Source organism: Chelonia mydas, chromosome 9 (assembly GCF_015237465.2).
Source record: "Chelonia mydas isolate rCheMyd1 chromosome 9, rCheMyd1.pri.v2, whole genome shotgun sequence".
In the NCBI taxonomy this organism is placed as follows: domain Eukaryota; kingdom Metazoa; phylum Chordata; order Testudines; family Cheloniidae; genus Chelonia; species Chelonia mydas.
In genome coordinates this window covers 80,880,279-80,892,327 of record NC_057855.1, presented here as the reverse complement: position 1 = coordinate 80,892,327, position 12,049 = coordinate 80,880,279, and the positions used below count along the sequence as shown (strand labels likewise).

The 12,049-nt window shown below is 43.8% G+C and overlaps 1 protein-coding gene across 2 annotated transcripts in view; it reads left to right on the top strand.

The window, feature by feature from the left end:
- The window catches only part of NEXMIF (neurite extension and migration factor), a 240,304-nt gene that overhangs the window by 217,188 nt on the left and 11,067 nt on the right, over window positions 1-12,049 (top strand). For both annotated transcript variants that reach the window (XM_043523178.1, XM_037909167.2), the window contains exon 3: window positions 6,271-6,395. In XM_043523178.1, the coding sequence (XP_043379113.1) occupies window positions 6,320-6,395 (76 nt within the window). In that variant the 5' untranslated portion in view covers window positions 6,271-6,319. The remainder of the gene's footprint in view (window positions 1-6,270; window positions 6,396-12,049) is intronic.

The following is a 12,049-nucleotide window of genomic DNA, read 5'->3' as shown; positions in this document are numbered from 1 at the left end:
TCCAGAATCACTACAACTCAAAGTTGTGTATCAGGTAGCCAAAGGGTGGCTTACAGTGCTCTACAATGCAGCCTGTGGCTGGACAAAGCTTAAACACAGATATACAGACTTCAGAGATTACTGTTTCCAGTACACTATGTTCATCTTGATCTGAATGGCTGGGCTAAATTGGATGTTGCAACCTGTATTTTCTGCAGTCTGGATCATCTTATTAAAGATGAGGGTGGGTGCAATCTGTTCGATTTTATTGGGTCCTGGCAAGTTGCTGGTGAAAATTTGGGTACCTCTGTTCTAAATAAAGCCAACATCACTGGTAAAATAAAACAAGCAGAAGTACTTCCAGTTCCAAGGCATCGATTTTTATTTCTTCCACCTCTATTAGAAGTGGATTCTTTTATACTAGGCATTTTAAGGTACCCTGGAATGGAACAAATGACAGACTGAGATCCCTTGTCTATTGGCAAATGAAAATATTAAATGTAGTCACACATAAGATATCAATTTATTATAAATATCAAGGATCAAGAAGAATACTTGAAATAGCTGAAGGATGATTATGACAACCGTAGAAATTAGAAGGAAAATAAAGTCATTCAGTTTCTGTGTCTGGGACTGGGTATACTGGTTCTTTGAATACAAGGATACTCCGGAGTTTAGGGTTGGTAGCTGATTGCCCCAAGATGCTCTCTGAAGAGAATTCAGTATCCCTGTATCTTCCATGGGAACATCTCCAGATCCAGCAAAGGGTTTTGAAGTTGGATTTGCTTGGCAGATGGCCCTTGCTACCCTTTCAGCTAACCTAGCAGGAGGTATAAAATATGCTGACTTTGCTTAGGAAGGGAAATGGGAGGTCAGAAAGTCTACAAGAAGGACTCCAGCCCTCATAGCTGGGAAGGAAATATATCTATATTTTGGACTGCTCTGATTCTTTTTTCACTTGCTACAGTTTGATGCCTGGGGCAGAAGCACCTGCCCTAGAGCCCTAGCTAGAGAGGGCTTTGCAATTCATGTTTTTTTATTCTGTGAAAGGCCTAATGAATACAGCACTCCAAGAAGAGGGAAGACTTTGTATTAATGAGAACACAGAGTGTGCAGTGTCTGTTTTTACTATGCGGAAACCTGGGCTCTCTTGCTGTGTTACTTTTCAGTGCATAAATATCTTAGAGACATTTACTTGGTGTGTTTTTTAAAGTATATGGTTTCATTAAAAGTATCCTAATTCTTATAAGACCTGTCAGAGGCATCAGAAGCTTTGACACCTAATTAATTTCTCTGGAGGTTTTCTCTAAGACCTAATTGCACATACAGGCCTCACTCCAACACTTGCACTTATTTACAACTCTGTTGCAGAAAATCAGATCTCCCATGATGGTGGTTTTTAATCCTCCTCTCCGTAAAAAAGATTTCCCTCAATTCTGTGTCTCTTGCAACCCTTGCTATCCACAACAAAAACAAGCAATGGACACTTCACTAGGTATTTGATTATTGGAATCGCTATGCTGGATCTCATCTGAGGGCTACTGACCCTCCATATATTCAGCTTTAAACTAAAACTCTGTTTCAGCCTTAACTATGGAGCAGCTATCACCACCGCATCATCTACCTACCTACCTAATATTGGCTTCTGTGTGTATATAGGTATGTGTATCTTATCTCTATTCATAAAGCTAACTTGATAGCTATAGATCAGTTTCCATTTTCCAGGCAGTTCATACCCACAGTAGAATATTTATTTTACAGCATGGATTTTTCCATGCTTGGAGGTGTATTTGGCCTCAGAGGATAATGCTGGCACATGGGAAAGTTGAGTCAGGAGATCCGTATCGAGCTATAGACATATATATCAGCAGCCAGATACTAGATGACATGGTTATCACCGCTTATTGGTTTTCTTTATCTTCATCCACTGTACACACTTGCAAGACATCTCCAAGACCAGCACTGCTGTGCCTGAAAATACTGTGAGCCAGATCACCCCTCCTCCTATTGTAAAACCTGCTGGAGGGGCCTCGGGGGAGGAGAGGGAAATCTCTCCAAAGATCCCAGTGCATAATTTTGTTCCCAGTCAGTCATTTGAGGGAGCAAGTTTTGCCCCTCGTGGAACAGGCCTCAGGGCCCAGCAGTGAACCTGGAGAATCCCCAAAGATCTACAAGAGATCAGGGCTGTCTGTGCAGAGGCCCTGTGCCCCTGAACCAGCTGTAGCACCGGGCAGACTCCTGCCCAATCATCAGCCAAGGACTCCCAGCAGAATTGGGGTTTCCACAGACAAGATCCCACAATCCCAGGTGATCTGATATGTTTCTGGTGAATCACTGTGGGACCAAGAGCTGGCTGGGAAAGAGGTGCTTCCTTTGCCTCACCCTGGCATGCTTGCTCCTGCCACTAGCCTGCCCATTTCCCCCACTGGGAGACTGGAGCAAAGAAGTGGCTGACCCTCCTAGTCTGAGAGGGCAGTGGTCCACTCCATGTGTATAGCTGTCAAGGACACTCATGCGCTGCACTTGGGAAAACAAGTGTCTCATGAATCTAATAGAGGAGAAGCAAAATAAACTGTAGCATCTTCGCGAGTAATTAAACAAATTCTGCTCTCACACATGCGTAACTCAGTAGCATTTCAGTTGAAGTCAGTGGAGTTTCACCAGTGTAAAACTAATACTAGTGGGAGCAGAATCAGGCTCTACACGTACAGTAACTGATAACACAGCTAGCACTTTAGGCCTTCAGATTACCTGGAAGGAGACAAATGTAGAAAGTAGTCCAGATATTTTAATCTTGTAATTTGCGGGTGTTTCTTTCTCTGCCCTAGTTTTGATTTCAGCCCCTGCAAAATAAGTAAACGTAGATTTTAGCCATGCTTTCTGTTAAGTTTATAGGAAAAGGAACAAGTGCTTCATTGAAGGAAACTGATCAAAGGATTTTTCTACACAATAAGATTCTGTATACATTGCAATATCATTATTGCCTATAGGACAGAGAGCGGCTGTGTGAGATGAATACTATTTAGAGAACATTCTTTGTGAGACAGTAACACTGAGCCTGTCCAACAGAATTTGACCTCAGGAATATTGCTTTCATGTCTGTCCACATTCTGTCTTTGGAGTCAGCTTCCTCCACTCCAGGAATACCAGGCCACATAAGACTTGTGGAGCATCCCCATGGTTTACAAAACAGAAAAAAAGCACATTTTGGATTTTTTGATGATCTGATTTGGAGAACAACTGATGGAAAGTTGAAATAAGAGAATCAGTTTCAGATGTTGCGTTGTTATCTTATCCCTCAATTCAATGATCTGCAGCTTTCATATAGCTCATTAGTAGGGCCAAGGGGAAGATGTAGAACAAAACTGCAGGAAACAAATGTGTGGGGAAATTTTCCCAATTTTGGTGTTGGAATGTTTTAAGAAAACATTCTTATAGTCGTTCGTGTACTCACCTAAATTAAATCCTAGTGGTGTCCAAGCTTGCCAGTGTTTTGTGTCTGTATCAGTGTTTTCTTTCTGGAGAAATGTGGTATGCAATGTGAATGACAAATTTACTCAGACGAGGTGGAGGTTAGCTGTCAGGGAGCTGGCTTCAGCTTCTCCATCCTGTGCTGACTGGCCCCTGTGCAAGTTAGAGAATCACCACTACCCACCTGAGATGATGACAGATTCAAATAAATAGGGGCATTTATTACAGCGTGCAGCATTCCAAATACAGAATGTGAGATCATCCAGACGCACATACATATTTGTGGTGCTTTGAAGTGAGCAAGCAAGCAGTTCAAATATGTGAGGTGTGGATAGCTGAATGTGCAGTCATCTGACTATACTCACGTGTGGTAGGGTTGCCTGGTGTCCAGTTTTGGACTGGAACGCCCAGTTGAAAAGGGATCCTGGCGGCTCCGGTCAGCACCGCCGACCAGGCTGTTAAAAGTCCAGTCGGCGGTGCTGCACGTCTAAGGAAGGCTAGTGCCTACATGTCCTGGCACCGCGCTGCACCCCGGAAGTGGCCAGTAGGTCTGGCTCCTAGGTGGGGGAGGTCATGGGGCTCTGCACGCTGCCCCCGCCCCGAGCACCAGCTTGGCACTCCCATTGGCCGGGAACCATGGCCAATGGGAGCTGGGGGGGAGTGTGCCTGTGGGCGAGAGCCATGCGGAGGCACTTTCGCACCTCCACGTAGGAGCCAGACCTGTTGGCCACTTCCAGGGCGCAGTGCAGAGCCAGGACAGGCAGGGAGCCTGCCTTAGCCCTGCCACCCAAAGTAAGCCCACACCCCAATGCCCTTCCTCATCCTTGAGCCCCTGCCCCAAACCAAGAGCCCCCTCCTGCACCCCAAATGCCTCATCCCCAGCCCAGAGCTCATACTCCTGCTGCACCCCAAGCCCCTGCCCCAGCCCAGTGAAAGTGAGTGAGGGTGGGGGAGAGTGAGCTACCGAGGGAGGGGGAATGTAGTGAGTGGTGGATGGGGCTTCGAGGAAGGGACGGGGCAGGAGGTGGGGCCTCAGAGAAGGGGCGGGGCAGGAGTGTTCGGTTTTGTGCAATTAGAAAGTTGGCAACCCTAACATGTGGTTATTGGAAATGAATGATCATTGCACATTTGTCTTCCACCTGGAAAACCATAAGAGAGGGACAGAATGGATTTGTTTAATGTCAATCCATGATGTGTTTAAGCTCCTTACCAAATTGCAGTACTCCTCCCACCAAAGATTCCTCACACAGCAAGCGGCCCATTCCAAAGAAGTCAAGCTGTCTCACTTACTACTTTATACTGTGTATCTCCTGAACGCATGTTTAACAGGCAGGAGACATTATTAAGCAGCCTGTAACTGGAAAATGTAGAGCATCTGTCATACTTAAAAGTTAATCTTCCTAAAGTTACATGCAAATACTCTAAATCAGTGGTTCCCAAACTGGGGTTCGCGAACTCCTGGGGGTTCACAGAACATTACAGGGGATTCGCCAGAAAAATTTCACTAATGGCGGCCAGAGGAACCTGGGCATTAGAGGCAGCAGGTGGGACCCAGTTGCAGGGCAAACAGCCCGAGCCCCAGGGAGAGCGGGGCCGGGCAGTTGGGGCTGGCAGCCCGAACCCTGCCCCCATGAGCCAGCCGGCTGCCCGAACCCCAGTACTCCACACGGGGCTGGCAGCCCAAGCCCCAGGGAGAGCGGGGCCGGGCAGTTGGGGCTGGCAGCCCGAGCCCTTTCCCCATGAGCCAGCCGGCTGCCCGAACCCCAGCACTCCACACGGGGCTGGCAGCCCGAGCCCCAGGGAGAGCGGGGCCGGGCAGTTGGGGCTGGCAGCCCGAGCCCCGGCGGTCAGCAGGACCTGCAGCCCGAGCTCAGTGGAGCTCAGTTGACTGGGGCAGTCAACGGGGTCCAGCAGCAGGAGCCGTGCGGAGGATATTTAAACTTAAATCCCTGGAAATATTCATTTTTAGGAGGGGATTCACGAGATTTCACAATTTAGTGAAAGGGGTTCGCGGGCTGTTAAAGTTTGGGAACCACTGCTCTAAATGATACATAGTTTATGACTGGGAAATCTTACTAAAAATATGGGGAGTCTCTTTGATTAAAATGACAGGTTTCAGAGTAACAGCCGTGTTAGTCTGTATTCGCAAAAAGAAAAGGAGTACTTGTGGCACCTTAGAGACTAACCAATTTATCTGAGCATAAGCTTTCGTGAGCTACAGCTCACTTCATCGGATGCATACAGTATGCATCCGATGAAGCTTTCGTGAGCTCACGAAAGCTTATGCTCAGATAAATTGGTTAGTCTCTAAGGTGCCACAAGTACTCCTTTTCTTTTTGATTAAAATATGTCAGTAGATCTTTTACTGGGCTCCCTGGCCCACTGAATGAAACATTGTGGCAGCCACAGCAATGGACTGAGGCGCTGGGAATGGTGTCGGTGTCCGTAAGCTGGGAGTCTCATTTTAACCAAGTCATCCTCTCTGGGGAACCACTGAAATTTGGATTTGCACTGAAGTAAAATTCTCGGTGGCAGTGAAAAATTCCTCAACAACTGCAAAGAAATTGTGTTACTGATGCTTGTTGTTCTTTTGGGAAGAAAATGGAGACATCTCTTTTTAACTCCATTGAAATACATTGGACTGGGGGAGGTTTTGGATTAGAAGAGTGAAAATATGATAGCTACTTTGTTATAATAAATAGTGTTTGTCCTCCTAAACAGGGTTAGTAGCTGTGTGTAATGTTTTTTCTTTTATTCACAGTTCTGTGAGCTTATTTCAGGAATTTTAATGACTGTAATTATGTTTTTGGAAATGTACAGGTTGGCTAGATGCAGTGGAGTATGGAATGAACAATAAGAGGTTAAATTGATGGATGACCAACAAGATAAGGATTGTGCCTCAGAAGACCATGAAACTATCCTGATTAATGGGGTGAAAGAAAATGGTAAGGAAACCTAATTACAGTGCACGAAGCAGCAGTGATAACAGCAAGCCAATCTATTTTCCTAGTTCATGTATTTAATTTCTGAGTATTGCCGACATCTTCAAAATGTAGAGCAGTGGGGCAGATGGATATTTTGTGCAAATATGTTGCTGCAGCTATGAATCTTCAGTTTTTAAACCTTAAGCAACAACTGCTGCTTTTTCCCCACACATATGTGCATGCCCACACACACACACACAGATCTGAATTGTGATTTTTTTTTTGAGTGTATTGGTTTTTGTTACATACTGTTGTGACCATTTTGGCAGCATGGCCCCTCCAACTTGCTGTCCCAAGATCACATTAGAATTCTAGGCACCTCTTCTGTGCATAAACACATGCTACTGGTAAAGTCATGATCCTGAGAACTGTTGAGTAATTTCAACTCCCACTGAAATCAGTGGGAAATGATTGGCATCTTTCAGGAACATGCCCAAAATTTCCTGTATCTAGCTTTGTCTTTGGTCATTTTCAACTGCTCCATAGTTTCTTTCAAAAGCAATAACTAATTAAAAGTATTCTTCAGTGCTATGCTTGCCCTCAAACCTGATGGAGCTTCTATAAGGTGGGTGCATAACTGGTTGGAAAACTGTTCCCAGAGAGGAGTTATCAGTGGTTCACAATCAGGCTGGAAGGGCACATAATGAGTGGGGTCCTGCAGGAATTGGTTCTGGGTCTGGTTCTGTTCAATATCTTCATCAATGATTTAGATAATGGCATAGAGAGTACACTTACAAAGTTTGCAGATGATACCAAGCTGGGAGGGGTTACAAGTGCTTTGCAGGATAGGATTATAATTCAAAATGATCTGGACAAACAGGAGAAATCGTCTGAAGTAAATAGGATGAACTTCAATAAGGATAAATGCAAAGTACTCCATTTAGGAAGGAACAATCAGTTGCACACATACAAAATGGGAAATGACTGCCTAGGAAGGAGTACTGCGGAAAGGGATCTGGGGTCATAGAGGACCACAGTTAAATATGAGTCAACAGTGTAACGCTGTTGCAAAAAAAGCGAACATCATTCTGGGATGTATTAGCAGGAGTGTTGTAAGCAAGACACGAGAAATAATTCTTCCGCTCTACTCCACACTGATTAGGCCTCAACTGGAGTATTGTGTCCAGTTCTGGGCACCACATTTCAGGAAGGATGTGGACAAATTGGAGAGTCCAGAGAAGAGCAACAAAAATTATTAAAGGTCTAGAAAACATGACCTACGAGGGAAGACTGAAAAAATTGGGTTTGTTTAGTCTGGAATAGAGGAAACTGAGATGGGACATGATAACAGTTTTCAAGTATTTAAAAGGTGGTTACAAGGAGGAGGAAGAAAAATTGTTTTTCTTAACCTCTGAGGATAGGACAAGAAGCAATGGGCTTAAATTGCAGCAAGGGAGGTTTAGGTTGGACATGAGGAAAAACGTCCTGTCAGGGTGGTGAAGCACTGGAATAAATTGCCTAGGGAGGCTGTGGAATCTCCATCATTGGAGATTTTTAAGAGGCGGTTAGACAAACACCTGTCAGGAATGGTCGAGATAATTAGTCTGCCATGAGTGCAGGGTACTGGACTAGGTGACCTCTCAAGGACCCTTCCAGTTCTATGATTCTACGATTCAAATAAAAATTCCTCTGAGCATTTGCTGATGTCATTTAGCTTTCAAGTTCCTAGCACTGCGACAAAAACTGGCATTTTCATTCTTTGTAGCATCTCTAAAATTTATTTAAACATACATGGTTAAGTGCGTGTTTCTGTTTAAAATTGTTATTAGCCTTTTAATTTTTCTGACTGTTGATATTTGACCATATTGGATCTTTGAGGGCCCAATCCTGTGAGGTGGTATAGGCTCGGATTCTTGTACCCTATCAAAATGAAATTGGAAGCATAAGTCTATAGGTGCAAATTCTATTCTCTTCCACACAGCTGTAAATCCAGAGTAACTCCAGATGTATAGGTGAATAGCACTGTTGTTAGCTGATAGAGTAGTGAGAAATGAAACACACATTTGTGATTTCCAGCATGACAGAATTCAGAATATATCTGTCAGTTTCAGCCAATCTTATTCTTTATCAGATACATGCAAACAGTCTGTAAAATAATAGTGGGTGACAGTTGCTAGAGCTACAAAGAGATTTCCTGGCCATTATGCGTGTGCCTAATCTACTCCTACCAAGCAGAATCAATGGTTACCTTGTCAATAGAAACTGATTTGATTTGTAGAATCTGATACAACTTCCATGAAATGCAGTTAAACAAACAGAAATAGGAAAATGTCTTAATTAAATACTGGAGTATAATAGTGAATTTTCTAAAGGTTTTGGCCCAGATCTTCCAGTGCTGTGCAGTTACTTGATGCTGAACCAAAAGCAGGTTATGTGCTGACAGCAGTGTCTTTGCCCATGTGAGGATCACTACAGTGTAGGGGATTGTGACTTAGTCAGCATGGCAGTTCTTATGCCATCATCATCTCCCTTCTGAAGGAACTCAGATATGAAATTGCAGAACTACTAAGTGTTGTATGTAACTTATCACCTCTTAAATCAGTTTCTGTACCAGGTGATTGGACTTTCAAAAAGCCTTTGACAATATTCCTCACCGAAGGCTCTTAAGCAATGTAAGCAGACTTGGGATAAGAAGGAAGGTCCTGTCATGGATCAGTAACTGTTTAGAAGGTAAAAAATAAATGGTCACGTCTCACAGTTGAGAAAGGTAAATAGCTGGTTCCCCCAAGGATCTGTATTGGGACCAGGGCTGTTCAATATATTCATAAATGATCTGGAAGAAGGGTATGGAACAGCTTCCATATGAGGAGCGATTAAAAAGACTGGGACTTTTCAGCTTGGAAAAGAGACGACTAAGGGGGGATATGATAGAGGTATATAAAATCATGAATGGCATGGAGAAAGTGAATAAGAAAGTGATATTTACTCCTTCACAAGAACCACGGGTCACCCAATGAAACTGATAGGCAGCAGGTTTAAAACAAACAAAAGGAAGTACTTCTTCACACAACACACAGTCAACCTGTGGAACTCATTGCCAGGGGATGTTGTGAAGGCCAAAACTATAACACAGTTCAAAAAAAAAATTAAATAAGTTCATGGAGGAGAGGTTCATCAATGGCTATTAGCCAAGATGGTTAGGGATGCAATCCCATGCTCTGGGTATCACTAGCCTCTGACTGCCAGAAGCTGGGAGTGGATGACAGCGGATGGATCATTCAATGATTGCCGTGTTCTGTTCATTCGCTTTGAAGCATCTGGCACTGGCCACTGTCAGAAGATAGGATATTGGTCTAGATGGACCATTGATCTGACCCAGTATGGCCGTTCTTATGTTTGCATGTTCATTATGGTGGTAGCCAGGGCTTCTCTATATCGTATCAATCCCTCACTGCTTTACTGACCCGTTGGGGACACTGGCATCCAGTGTAATTTAGAGTAGCTTTTAGGTAGCTCTAACTTACAGCTAGTGATTGGCTTGGCATGAAACAGGCTGAGAACTTGGGGAGTGCAAAGGAGGCCCCTTTTGCACCCCTCCCTCTCTGCAACTATACTGCACTCTCTTTGGCTATAGATGAGTATTTGGGCTACTGTGTTTTTACTTAGCTTTTGAGTTAACATGTTACCATAAAATACTGAAATAATATTAAAATTGTGACCAAAAACTGTGACAAAAGCCAGAAAATCGATAGTTACGTCTGAAATGCTCTTCTTGGCTCTCAGCCACTCTGTACATTGAAGTCACTACAGTCCATTGAGTAAATACACCTTTTAATTGAATATGATCTTGACTTTAGCACCATACAGTCCCTGGAAAATCCATTTTTCAGGATTTGCACCTCACAGGAGACAAGCTCATTTTTACAGATGTAGATCTAAAAAATGGAGATGATTTAGGTGGTAGTGAATGTTTTAAGACCAAGTTCCCATTGTCATTTTAACTTCCCTTGTTCATGTCCTTGTAACTTTCACAGACATATTCCTTTTGGCTTCAATTTCCCATGCTTACTGTCAGCTCAAAGTTGATTTTCTTTTTTTTTTTTTAAGTTGGACCTGAATTTGTTCATTTGTTTTGAAGTTATGGGAGCTGGCCCAAAAGTTGCTTTCCCGTATAATCCAATTGAAATTTTTGCAGCCTCAAACTCAGAAATGGCTCAAGTGAGGAACTCAAAGTTGTTTTTAGTCCTCTCTAAAAAAGGAAAAGTAAACCACATTTCAGGGAAATCAGTTCAGTAGCTTTAAAGCTATATATGTTTAAAGGTGGAATGTAATGTGCCTGTGTATGTGTAAAACATTTCCATTTCCATTTTCACAGGGCCCCGAAGGTAGCGTTACTTGGAAGGTGGGGTGCATGCTGAATCGCTTTAGTTTTAGGTTGCCCTTACCTGCTTAATGCTTTAAAGCTAAAGGTGGCTCAGCCCTTAAGACTGCCAATCGTGTGGAGCTGCCTTAAGCTCTTTGAGCCTGATTCTGATCCCATTCCAATTTCACACTCAGTTTCACAGCTGCAGCTGTGCCACTCTAGCACATCAATGTAGACCCCCCCAATGGCAAAGGGGGAGGGGTCCCCCCGTCACTGTAGTTAATCCATCTCCCCAAGAAGCGGTAGCTATTTTGATGGAAGAATTCTTCTGTTGGCATTGTGCTGTCTACACTGGGGGTTAGGTCAGAGACTTAGCTATGCCGATGTAAGTTTTCAGTGTAGACCTGCCCTGAGGTCCAGAACCCACAACCCCATCCTGCAGTTGTTGGCTCAGCAGTGCTCCTAAGGCCACTACTGCCGGATGTTGTCAGGAATATTAGCCACAGGCCACTGTTCTCCCTAGAGATTTTTGTATATCAATAGATCCATAGAGTGGGAGATCCCCTGGCCATACTTGTTCCTCAAGGCACCTGCAGACAGAGGCCTGGCTGAGAGATGTAGCTGTACCAACCTAGCCCCTGGTGTAGACCGGCTCTAGGTTGATGGAAGAATTCTTCTGTTGACCAGGCTATTGCCTCTTGGGAAGGTGGATTACCTGTGCCGACGGGAGAACCCCTCCCATCCGCGTAGGTAGTGTCTATACTGAAGTGCTACAGAGGTGCAGTTATGCCACTGCAGTGTTTTAAGTGTAGACATACCTTGCATCACTGCAGAGCTAGTCTGCAGGGAGTGCAGAGGGATATGGAGATTCATATCTTGACCCCTGCACTGTGGACCTCCCAACAGCCCCAGAATTTTGCCTATAAGTTACTAAATAGATGCACAAGTGTGTGATGTACCGGAGTTAGTGCTGCCTTGAAAACCTTCATCTTCTGAGTTTCTTGACTTTTGTGTCCTAGTTTTCTCCTCATTAACAGTGCAGTAACACATTTGTTCTTTACTTTATATTGTATTTTATAACTATGGGTGTTTACATAAACACATTATGGGCTAGATCCTCAGCTAATGCAAATTGGCATAAATACATTAAATTAGTTTTCTCATCAGTTTCAGTGTAAAATAAATATTCTTGATAAAGGTGACTATAGTAGATTGCATGGATGCCAAATCTGTCCATATGCACAAGTCTTGCAGTCTTGTAAGCAAGACACTGCTGTTTTTCAAAGAATTTGTTTGTTTGCAAAAGTCATCT